This window comes from Apteryx mantelli, chromosome 4 (genome assembly GCF_036417845.1).
Source record: "Apteryx mantelli isolate bAptMan1 chromosome 4, bAptMan1.hap1, whole genome shotgun sequence".
NCBI lineage: Eukaryota > Metazoa > Chordata > Aves > Apterygiformes > Apterygidae > Apteryx > Apteryx mantelli.
In genome coordinates this window covers 48,046,845-48,059,546 of record NC_089981.1, presented here as the reverse complement: position 1 = coordinate 48,059,546, position 12,702 = coordinate 48,046,845, and the positions used below count along the sequence as shown (strand labels likewise).

At 40.1% G+C, this 12,702-nt stretch overlaps 1 protein-coding gene across 1 annotated transcript in view; it reads left to right on the top strand.

Moving 5' to 3' along the window:
* The window catches only part of SPTBN5 (spectrin beta, non-erythrocytic 5), a 100,497-nt gene that overhangs the window by 6,241 nt on the left and 81,554 nt on the right, over positions 1-12,702 (top strand). The window contains 10 exon segments of the mRNA XM_013959456.2: positions 109-337; positions 3,433-4,064; positions 5,007-5,145; positions 6,154-6,386; positions 6,980-7,133; positions 8,042-8,242; positions 9,373-9,579; positions 10,459-10,650; positions 11,414-11,566; positions 12,123-12,253. Of these exon segments, the coding sequence (XP_013814910.2) occupies positions 109-337; positions 3,433-4,064; positions 5,007-5,145; positions 6,154-6,386; positions 6,980-7,133; positions 8,042-8,242; positions 9,373-9,579; positions 10,459-10,650; positions 11,414-11,566; positions 12,123-12,253 (2,271 nt within the window).

Below are 12,702 nucleotides of genomic sequence, written 5' to 3'. Positions count from 1 at the left end.
GTGTTGCATTTCTTATTCTATTCTAATAAACAGTTTATGTTTTATCATCTCAAAGAACTTAATATAAATCTCTTTTCCCCTCCACCCCCTATTCTTCTCCTTGTCCAGGCCTGATCTTATCCACTACAGCTCCCTGCGGCAGGACCAGCCCATCAAGAACCTGAACAACGCCTTCAATGTTGCAGAGAAAGAGCTAGGAATCAGTAAACTGCTGGATGCTGAGGACGTGGCAGTACCCCACCCAGATGAGAGATCCATCATGACCTATGTGTCACTCTATTACCACTACTTTTCCAGACTGAAACAAGGCCAGACAATCCAAAAGCGACTTGCCAAAGTAAGGGCATCGCTATCTTTAAAAGTTACCTCTTATTTCTATCTCTGTTTATGCTTTTCACTTGCATAAAGTTAAATTTGTTTTGGAGATGTTTATTAGTGCAAGCTCAGCTTCAAGATCATTTGACCTGAATTAAATGGCAGTCATTTCAGAGATTTTTTATTGTCACTTGAATCTTGAGAAGTAACTGCAGACTCTCTGATCTCTAAAAGTTTGCATTTATCTCACTGGAAATGGATCCCTTTTTGACCTCACAGTTTCTCTGAGAGCTGATGTGCTTCAAGGCAGCTTGAAGCATACAGATCTCATCAATCTTGGGAGGATTACAGCTAGGTAAAAGCAGAGCTAGTCAACAATTTTCTGATTTAACAGGAAAGATTATCTCTTATTCTATGAGACTACTCTGAATTTTTATTTCCTGTAAAAATCCTCATCCTTTCTTTCTAACTCCGTAATCAGGTATAAAATGCAAACAAGAGCATGAAAAGTGGAAGAGTGTAAAAGAAGGGGGAAAACTCCTAGAAAACCAAATGGAAGAGAAAAAAGATTCGTTAATTAATTTTATTCAGTTTTCATATGATTCACATGATTATGATTTGTATTAAAATTACTTACATCCTTTTAATGAAAAACTGAAAGAATTTTGAGTAGTTCTAACCAAAATATTGTGGTTGTTCCACTGAGGACTACTTTCCTTAGAGACAATTTCTTTTCTACCTTCAAAATAATCCATTCTGTTTTTGTCAAAAATACAAGACAAACAGCCCACAAAAAATCTGCATGCCCAGGATGGGGGCTGCATGATTGTCTGCATTCGAAGAACAGGCTGTGCTGTTGTGGGGGGTGGGAATACCTTGCTGAGTAGGAGGCATAAAAATCAAAACCAGGACTTCCCTGGTGGTGACAAGGTGAAAAGCTTCTTCAAAGCAGGGTTTGCTCAGCTAAGTAGTTTGGAACAAGAACAAGATGATCCTGGGTCATATATTGGTAGCAGTGATGTTCTCTGAAGAGAAGTGTTAGATGAGAGCAGGAACTGGAGTTTAGTTAAACAAAGATTGGGCATAAATGAGGAGAGTGGACAGTAGGTTTTGACTGGAGTCCACCCAAGGCTCTGAGTTTTAACCTGGAGACATTATTTCAGTTCTCTCAGAAGAAAGATTTTCTTTTCCATTTTGCCTGAATTTCATTCTTCATCGCTCAGGGGGCACTAGCAGAATTTCTTCTGAGAGTTTGAGGGTTATTCCTTATACCTGAAATAGAATATCTTAGAAATATCTCAGGAACTGATTTCAGAACAGAGGAACACATTTTAGAACCCCCTGCATTATATTAAGCTTTTCTAGAGTCACCAGACATGTATTAGGGGAACTCTAAGGATCAGATAGAGTACATCTTTGTATGTTGGTCAAAAATGGAAAGAATATTTCTCACACCTTTTTTGTTGTTGTTGTTGCACTCCACAGATTTTTCCTCTTTGTATAGGCATATTTATTCTTTCTTCTCTCTCTCTCTCTCTCTATCTCCACTTACCTGCTTCTTTTTCTTGGTTTGTCTTCTTTGACATTTTTACCCTGTCCCTAACATTGCTCTCCTCTCCTCTTGCATTTCTTGCACTCACAAACATACAGAAGGAGAATGAGACAGATGTTAATCTCTTCATGTCCTTAGTGCCCTCAGATAGGCAACTCTGAACTTACTAATAGGATTGGGGAGTGAAGCCTGAATGTGTCAAGGAAGCGTTTGTGTTGAGGGTAAGTGGGTGACCAGGACGGCAGAGAGAACAGGTCCAGGGAGGTAAATCTCCCTTCCCCCAGCCACACAAAGTGGCCGTGCACTTACTAGGATCTTTCAGCGAGAACTGGGTATGATGGCAGAAAATACAGAAGGGAGCTCTGATGCCATGGGCTGCTTTTCCTACACTAAAGGGTGGTGCTGTTTTACTCCCCTTTCAGCACGGTGACATTTACTCATTGCCAAGTGCACTTTCTGATAGATAAAAGCAGAATACAGCTTGCAGGGCCTGGGTCTTTGCTCAGCATGCCATCTCCACTACTAATCTGCCTGCCTGGAGCAGACAGGCTCTGAGGAGTGCTAGAGGCAGACAATGTTGTTCAGCATTAACTCTGATGTCTGCAGGAGAGTGATTCAGAATGAGGGCCACTGAGTTAGGGTGAGAAAAAATATAAAAAGACAAAGATGGAAAAATATGTAAAATGGAGAGAAGGGATGGTTTCATTCTAACACTTTTTATTTCATTATAAATTTCATTCTAAATATTTGCTCCAGGAACAGTATTTACTTGAAGTTCACATAAATGCAGGTCTGACCACAAATGAAACAGATAAATGTCCTGGACTTGGAAAATCAGTATTGAGTCACAGTTAACATCCTTACCAAACCCCTGTTTGTTTATGATGCATTCTCTTTCTCTCATAATTTACATAAAATGAAACAGCTCCAACAGAAGAGATTGAGAAGGGGCTGCTTGACAACAGTCTGCAGTAGGGTTGTGAGAGAGCCAGGATGTGACTCAGGCGAAGGAGGAACTTGTCAGATGCTCTCCTGCAGCTTAAGGCAGTGAAGCTAAAAGAGGGTAATTGCATATTAGCAGACAGGATGGGACTGTTTCCTTTTCTTTTCTTTTCATGAAAGAGAATGGAAAAAAATCTTAGTTTTTCTGCACTATGAAACATAGATTCTGAATCCTCAGTTTGGGATTCTTGCTTTCTGGTCAGCCCACACAGGAACTGTCGACAGTCTCCACACACATGCTGCCAGTATTTCCCCCTGTTTAATTCCAAAATTAACCTTTCTTAAATAAAAATGAAATGAGACATTAAATAACATTTATTTTACTGTGTTTTATGGAATATCATTCTAGGATTTCACCTAGCCTCAAATGTGACAGCCATCATCACACTGATTAAAAAAAAATGTGATGACTGTGTCAACCCGCTTGTTAAATACAACTTTCCTGACATATATTGCAGGTCATTGGGATCCTAAACTTGGTTTATGAGGATGTTACATTCTGTTCACCCACTTTATTCCATTCTGCTTATTATGTGGCTTGTAACTCCATATTCCCATTACAGATCATGTCCTTCCTGAAGGAGATAGATGACTTGAAGCTTCAGTATGAGCAGATGGTCTCTGATCTTCTGAAATGGATGAAACAGAAGGTGATGGAACTGGATGATCGTCATTTTCCCAACACTCTTCAGGAAATGTGGCTGCTCATGGCCAACTTCAAGACCTTCCGCACTGCAGAGAAGCCCCCCAAATACCAAGAGAAAGGTATGATTGAAGCTCATCTCTTCAACATCAGGACCAAGCAGAGAGCCAACAATCAATGGCCATACCTACCCCCTGAAGGGAAGACACTGCAGGATGTGGAAAAGCACTGGATTATCCTGGAAAAGGCAGAGCACAACCGGGGAAAAGCACTACAGAAGGAGATGTTGAGGCTAGAGAGGCTGGAGCAGCTAGTTCAGAGGTTCCTGAAGAAGGCAGCCCTGCGTGAATCCTACTTGGATGACATGAAGAAAGTGATTGGGAATCAGGACTTCTGGCTGGAGAGCGCAGACAGGATGGAGGCTGCCAGTAAGAAGCTGGAAGCCATTGCGGCAGATGTATTCCCCAGGAGGGAACGCTTCACAAATTTGGCTGAAATGGCAGCAGTCATCAGCCAGGAGAACTATCATGGCAAGGACCAAATCAAGAAGAAGTGAGTGACAGTCGTGGTACTGTGTAGTGGTGGAGGTTAAAGTTAGTCCTGATATTCAGTGGAGTGGAGGAAGAAGTAGAATCGTAGCTATTTACCTCTGCCCTCATGAGTAGAACTGGCCAGAATTTCTTCTACTGAACAGTTTCAGCATATAAATGTTTCATTTTCTTTAAAATTTTATTTTTTTCTTGAATGATCCAAAACTCAGGCTGATTTCCGGTGAAAAATAGTTTTGAGATATTTTCATGTTTGTATGAAAATATGTGCTCTGCCAAAAATCCTATTCTCCATGAAAAATGCTTAGATGGATACATTTTTTTCCAAATCAACACATTTCCTTTCCAGTCAATAGTTTGGGAAGTGCAGATCAGTTCAGGCACAAAGTCTTCCAGTGTCACCTGTTTGGAGCAAATCTTGAAAAATTGTGACTTCTGTGATTATCAGTATATTCTTATTTGGGACTGGCTAAAAAAGCCACATGAATAATTTTTATTGTGGTATTTCAATGCTTTTCTAAGTTCAGACAAATTCAGAAGCATGTGGGAAAACTGAGAGAAATAATTATAAAAGAGTAACCCAATTTCCTTTACGAGGTCAGGTTGTGATTTGAAGACCCCATCTTTTTTCCAAGCCTCTCCACTGTATCAGACAAAAGCAATACAAGATGTCAAGTGTGAGGATCCATAGAAAACTATCTCTAAAATAAAAATTCATTGACAATTGATATGCTAGTCAAAATTCCTCCCTATCTCCACACTAATTAAATAACAGCATTGCTGTGACCTATCCTGTGATCCTGGCCTATCCTCCTGCCCCACTGGCAAGAGTTGTATGTGTTCATTTAGCTCCTCTAAAACAGTGAGCACTGGGACTCTTTTCCCATGCTGCCCAAAGCATGAAGTCTTTGTTACAAGTGGGTCCTTTCTCTCTCTTCCCACACAGGCAAGACAGCATTTCAAAACAGTGGCAGGATCTTCTGGATCAGCTGCAGAGACGACAACACTCTCTGGGTGCAATGCAGGAAATTCTGGGCCTCCTGAGGGATATTGATGCCATTACGGAGGAGCTGAAAGAGTTGCAGGTACCAAGCCCTCTCTGCCAGCACACAGCTCACACTGTTATCAATGTGCATCACTAAAAAAGCACCCATATTTCAGGGACTAGTATGATCTAGAGTGCTCGCTGCCTGGTGTGAACAGATGAGTCTATCAGCTTTAGAAAAAAATCATGATTTTTTACTTCAGTGCCTAACAGTACATTTCAGTTCATCATTCCAGGTACCTACATTAGAAAAAACAGGCTTCATTACAGGGCGCTCTGTAACCAGAACCCGATATGGTATTACTAGGAGTGCACTGTAAGTTCATAATATGTAGTAAAATAAAGATTAAATTAAGGATAAGTGATACCTATAAGATATGAATCTGTCTGTCCTAGTGTTTTGTCAGCCAAGAGCAACTAATGGTAATGCTGTTGGAACCATGATAGCCTGATATGAGAGAAGAAAGATTTATAAGTAAAGATAATATCCTACATTAGAATAATTGATACAATTAGAAAGAGAACAAACTCTCAAGCATGCAGTATCTTTGTCAGGCCCAAATAAAATACTAATTTTGTTATTTATTATTTTATTATTTAGATAGCAAAGACAAGTAAGTTCATCAAAGAAAAAATGTGTAGTCAAAGCATATCACGAAATGGGATGTCATAGAATTCTCCAGATAAAGACTGTGAATCTAGCTGATTATGATCGGATGTATAGGAAAGGCCTATTCCTTGGACCCAAGAATGCTGAGACTTTGAGTGCTTAATCAATAGAATAACTTAGATGTGAAAAAAGAGGCTTGTTTGAAGAGATCATTGCTTCCAGTGTAGTAGATAGAAACTCAAGATTGTTGGCACTATCTTGTGAAACTGAAAGAAAAGTATGATTCCTCTAATTAGGCAGATACAGTCTTTACATAGTTGAAACCAGTCTTTTACATTTAAAAGCTATCAAAGTCAACAGGAACCTTTTATGTGATTTCTTTGTACTGGGCCCTTAGATGACACCTTCTGCCAACACCATTTCTTTCTCACTTTGCAGGCACTAGTGAATTCCCAGGACTGTGGGAAGCAGCTCTTGGAAGTAGTAGATTTGCTGCAGAAGCATGACCTGGTTGACTCGCAGATCTCTTCCTATGATGATAGATTGGCATATATCACCCAAAGGACAGCAGAAATCAGCAAGGACAGCACAGTCAAACCAGAAGTGCTTTATGCGAAAGTTCAGATGCTTCGTCAGCTGTATCAGAACCTTGTAGCTCTGAGCAAGACACGGTAGGGCTGTGCTTATGGCTCTTTTCTTGCTGATTAGGATGATGGAGCAATGCCTTTTAAATCAGAGGACACAAAGGTCCTAGCATTTAGAATTTCTCCTTTCCCCATTTAGAAAGGCACTACACAAGCAAATTGAGTGTCTTTATTACAGCTGACTGGAAGGGTTCACTAGCGCTCATAGCTGAAGAATAGTTTCATTCTCAGCATGTATTTTGACTTGCCAAATATGTAGTCTGGATAGCATGTTGGTTGACTTCACATCTCCTAGAGGAAGCAGGAAATGTAATTTTCATTGCCTTAAGAGGAAATGGGAAATTTAATTTTGGTTGCCTTGTTTTCATTTTCAGCATTTATTCTTACTTGCTGAATGTGTAGTCTGCATAGCATATGGTTGACTTCCTAGCAGAAGTGGGAAATTTAATTTTGGTTTGCTGGTTTTCTTGTATGGATAAATTAAGCTATGACAAAGAGTTACAGGCATTCAAAATTTGGATTTTCTAAATTCTGAAGCTCTTTGATTAAGAAATTCTGTACCATTGTCCCCATGGGATCTCAATTCTGGCTGTGATATACTGTTTCTTTCTTTGTTTCAGAAAATCTCAGCTACAGGAGGCCTTGAAGCTTTTTGAATTCTTTCGTGACTGCAAGGAGGAAGAATTATGGATCTCTGAGAAATGGAAGCTAGCAAGAACAACAACATTAGGGAAAGATGTCAGCCAGATTACAGCCTCTATTCAGAAGCACAAGGTATCTTATTTTGCTGGTGGTCTTTTCTTTGCATTATAGCAAGACTTTAGAACATCTGTGTCCTTTAGTTTAGTCAGTACAGCACTTATAAGAGCTCTCACACCACTCTATCTCAAGTGTCATGACCAGTGCCTGGAACTCTAAAAAAAAAGTGTAGGATGGGGATTTTTCCCAGGAGGGGAATGAAAGGGCAGGGAAGTCATATATTTGATACTGGACTGGAAATGTGGCCTGAATTGAAGATCAATGGGCTACATACTAGCTTACGTTGGTGGATGGAGGGGAAAAGGCTGTAGTTTTTGTTTTTCCCATTCATCTTCCCTGGGCAAGAGAGATGGCAGACTGTTGGGAAAGAAAGAGATGGTGAAAAAAAGACTGGTCACTAATAATAGCAGGCAGGATGGGAGCCCCATGGATGGTATCGTGTGAGATGCCTAGAAACCTGTTACAGCTTTCCCTAAGAGCTTGCTGTGGGTTAGCGTCAAAAGTCTAGCTATGCAAACTACTGCTTTTTTTATGGCAAAGGATCATTGTAAACAAGCAAAGAGACTTGTGGTGTTGAGAATCCAGTGATGAAACTGAAACAAGAGCCCCTTCTGTAATCTGAATATGCATGCGTGTGCATCTATTTGTGTATGCTACTTCCAGAAGCTGTACAGCAGCTGGATTGGTGAACAAACAAATATCTCCCTCAGAGCAGCAGACCATGTCAAAGGCAACAAGTAGGACAGTAACTTGGGTGGGGAAGGGAGTTGTCTCATGGCTCGGGGAAGAGTCCCAGGCACAGATAAGGCAGAGGGCTCTTAGAACAGTCTGTGTTATAGTAGCTGACAATAAGACCCCCACTTTGCTCTCAGCTGGTGGTGAGTGAGTGACTTGTGCTCGTGCATCTCCCATCCCTCTGCTAGGCTCTCGAAGTGGAGTGCAACTCCCACAGGGCAGTTTGTGCAGACGTAATGAGGAGGGGCTGGGAGCTGAGCCAGAAGAACCATGCGCACAAGGAGGACATCCTGAGGCAGACGGACAACCTCCAAAAGTTGTGGCGGCAGCTCCAGGATGAAGTGGCTGATCGCAAAAGCCGTCTGCAGGCAGCAGCTCTCATCAAACAGGTCAGCGGGGCTTTACTGTGGTGTGTGGTAGTGGGGACACAAACACGGTTCAGTTCTGCCCTGTGCTCCTGCAGGCAGGGCAATGGGGGAGGAAATCTTCAGGCTTCGAAAAGAGATTGCCAGTGGTTCAGGCTCATCCCTCCTGCAAGCCAGGCAGGCAGTGGAGAGGAGTGGTTTGTGCCTAGCAGAGTACCTCAGCTGGTGGTTGTTCTCAGTTAAAAATGCTATTGGAAGTAGCTCACATAACACTGCTGATGCACAGTCTTTTCTGAGGGTGAGATCTGGGTAGCTGTGCGACACTTTTCTAACGTTAAAAAACCCAGCAAAACAAACATGCCATAAGGCTTGGATCTGGATCATGAATTTCCCAAAGCCTGGGAAACACTTGACCCTGCCATGGTGATCTGCACAGCTCTCTTGCACATACAAACGTTCACACAGCTGCAGACAAAGAGCTCCTATAAAATCAGCATTCAGAAATTATATATCAGTATCTCAGGTATTCTTATAATCGCCTCTTTCCTACTTTTTTTGCTCAGCCTCATAACATCATTATGATGTTGTTTTATATTCTTCTTTCTTTTCCTTTCACTATTATTGGGGGGGGGTGTTATGCTTTTTTTCTGTATCACAATATCTTGTTTGTTTTGTTTTGTTTTTTTACAATCATAGCCAGGTAGACGCAATTCATGGAAAAAAGAAGAAAGTTTATATTGTAGACTCTGAATTCGTTGTTCATTGTGAGGTTAGTCTTTCGAACCTTTAGAAAATAGCTGTTGTTGAAATTGCACAGTGTCTCCTGTGAAATATTTTATGTTGCCAGTTCCTTTTATAGCTGCTATTGAGCAGCATAAAGGTTTAGTTACTTAGGTATTTTCAAAGAGTTGTAGAGGGCAATGCTTGAAACTAATTTGTGCACAGTGATTCTGTGGCTTATCATGAAATATATCAAGGATTTAGAGCTCTAGAGCTACCGTATTCATAGCTTACACAACATCTGAAAGTAACCTCATAGCTACAGTTCTAATGGAATTTCTGCCTTGCTGAGGACGATTTTCAAAAGAGGAAGGAGGTTGGTATGAAAGTTCCAGGATGAAACCCAGTGTTTTCTTCTCCTGTGTTCCCTTCAGTACTTTGCTGACATTGATGAAGCAAATTCATGGCTGCGAGAGATACAACCCCTTCTGGCCAGCAAGGACTATGGAAAAGATGAATCCAGTGCCGAAGTGCTGTTGCATCGGCACTTGCGTCTGGAGAAAGAGATTGCAGCCTACTCCTCGGAGATGAGACGCCTGAAAGAGCAGGCTGACATTGCGGCAGAGCAAGCACCAGCTGCAGTAAGTAGATGAGGGGTTCTGTCATATTTTCTTCCTTTGTTTTGTAACTATTACAGCTGGCTAGAAATTTCCCACAGAATACTTTTTCAACTGGAAAAGGGTGTTCTGATGTTGTCTAAACCTTTTTCAGTAAGGCAGCCATTTCAACAAATTTTTCATTTGTAAAATAGATTGAAAAAAAACCTTGTTAAGTTTAAAGCAATACATTTCAGAACAGAATATTTTATGTTTTAAAATTACTTTGGCTGGGATTGTTTTTTAATTTTATATTAGACCCTATGAAATGTTTCTGAATAATGCAAAATATTTTGATTTTGCCAGAACAGAATTTTCCATATGACCTAAACAAGAGTCTTTTTGGTTTTTTAATTCAGTAGAAAATTTGAATTGGATTTGAAGCAAATTTTTAAATGGCAGAGAAGTTCATTGGCCACTTTTAGCCCACCTAGTTAGTGTTTGTCTCAACGTCCAAATAAAAGCATTTATTCCCTAGGGCGCTCAGTAGGCCTTGAAACTATTCAGGTATTGAAAATATCACAAGGAGAACTTTGAGCCTAGTGGATTCTACAATTTGTTGGCAATTTTAAAAATTAAAAAAAAAGCTGATTTGGGCACAAAATGAGATTTTTTTAGAGAATCCAAACATTTTAAACTGAGCTAAAGGAAACTTTTTCTTTAAACAGAACTGAAATTTTTTTAGTTATTCATTTAATTATTTCAGAATTAAAAAGAAAATAGGTTCAAACTAATACAGGAGATGTTTTATTTAAAAGTCAGAAGTTATAGTCTGAAATAGAAAGTCTGAATTTTCTTTCTACATAAATTTTTATCCAATTTAGAAATATTCAGACGCTGATTCTGTTAAATTTTGCCTTACAGATGGTGAAGATGGAAGCTCCAAGTGACTTAACTCAGAAGACAACTAAGCTATCATTCAGTCGAACCTGGGCTACATCTGACACTGCATTTCCTGGTAGCTCCAGTCAAGATGTTCATTTTGTTCCAGAGAACATCTGGAAGACCCAAGAGGAAATAGACTCGCTTTATGAAAATCTGCAGAGCATGGCTGAGGTGTGGTATCTCTGCCAATCTTTTGTGCTTCAACAAAATAGCCAAGTCCAGAGCAATGCGAAGGTGCTGCACCAGCTTCTCTTTTTTAGTTCCAGTAATGTGTCTCAATCCTGAAAGAGGTAGCTACTGTTCAGGGTGAAACTTAAAGAACTGAGATTATCACCGAAGTTTTATGTCAACCTGCATCAGAGCCTGTCTGTTCAATTTGTATTGGCAAAATTCCCATTTACCTTCCAGTCTTTATATTTCTTGAAGAGTAGATTCTTTGGTGTAATCTTGTTTTTTCTAATGTTTGCTTGCTGCAGCTGAAAGCCTGTGCCAGACTAAAAAAAAAATTGTCTTAAGTCTATGTGCTGTCATGCATGATATGAGAAAATGAAAAGAATTGTAATCTGCATTCTGCATTTACTACCTTTCATTCCCACCTGCTGCAATCCAGCCCAAAAGACCAGCAAAAATACCTTGTAAGAGTTTTTACATGTCCCCAAGATTACCGAGGTAAATCTTCAGTAAAAGCAGCATGCAACACTGTACCTCGCTGTTTGTCAGAGGCTGAGTGCTCTCTAATGGCTTTTCTCATGCTTTTAAACCACTGTTGCTCTGGGAAGAAGTATTCTAAAAGCTTCACATAACATGTTTTCTTTCAGGCAAAACAGCCAAGCTATTACCAGTATGTGGTAGTTTATTTATATGCAAGGATCCTTTTTCTACAAAAGGCAAGATAGTTATTACAGCAATACTTAAGTTTCCATCTGTTTTGCAGGACAGAAAGAAGGCTCTGGAGGACATGATTGGATATTACCGTTTCTGTAGCTCATGTGAAGAATTTCAGTCATGGATGAAAGAAAAAGAGAACATTTTTCGGACTCTTCAACCTCAAGCAGACAATGTGGAGGTCGTGCAGCAGAAATACCAGGTACCCCTTTTCCCTGCTCACAGGTGACACCTTGTAAACCACACTGGCTTTAGAAGAATGGATGAAGCTGACAAGTGAACTCGAGAGTCTTTTTCTTAATTACATTTCAAGTTATGGGGTTGTATATAGCTCGGATGTTCCTTTAGTATAAACTATGACAAGTTTATTGAAGCTGATGTAATCACGCCCCTTTAGCTCTTTTTTTTTTGAATACTTATCATGGCATAAAAGGACTTGTTTTGTGGTTTCTTCGAGAGGCTTTAAATTACAAGAAGAAAAAATCCTACAGTGCGCTTGCATCGCAGTGGAATTAGATGTATGTGCCTAGACATATTGTGCAAGCCTGGAGTAGGTCAGAAGGGTTAAGAGGGAACTACACATGCAGATCTGTATTGTGTCAGCAGACAGGCAAATGAACAAAGAGGGTAAGGTGGAGAAATCAAAGTGTATGACATGCAAAAGTAGAAGATGAGTGAATAAGACAGCTTATTGAGCATTTTGTTCATAGAATTGGAAAAATCTCAAGTTCTGCTTTCCTGTATCTTTTCTATTTTAGAACTTTTTAACGGAACTGGCTGCAGGGAAGGGCCAGCTGGGAGATATTGAAAAATTAGCTGGTAAATATGCAGCGAGAAATCCCAGCAAATATTCTGAGATCCAAATTTGGCTGGAAGAGATCAATAACAGGTAAAGGTGCTACTGGTAAAATGGAGATTGTCTCATGGAGACAACTGGACAACTGACCTTTCATGCCTGATTTAAACTACCCTGAGAAAATATCAGTCTGATAGATTTTCACTCCCAGAATTTGCCTAAGGTTTGAAAAAACAGGTCTTTCCTAGGGGAAATTTTGCATGTGATTGAAGTTTACCGTGTTCCGTTGCAGCTCTCTTCACCAAACACGGATTGAGAAAATCTTCCCATTAGTTACTCAGCAGGCTCTAAATCCTGCAGTTGCCAAGAAGTAGTAAAAAATGCCGTTTTTCTCATTAAAGCTCAGTGACCTCTTTGTGCACATGCTCTAGCAAAAATGCAACAAGAAGGAAAGGAAAGGTAGAGATAGCCTGTTTGTTCAGACAGATGAAGATCCCCTTTTCTACATGAATACCTTGCATAATGGATCGGACTCTTCCATG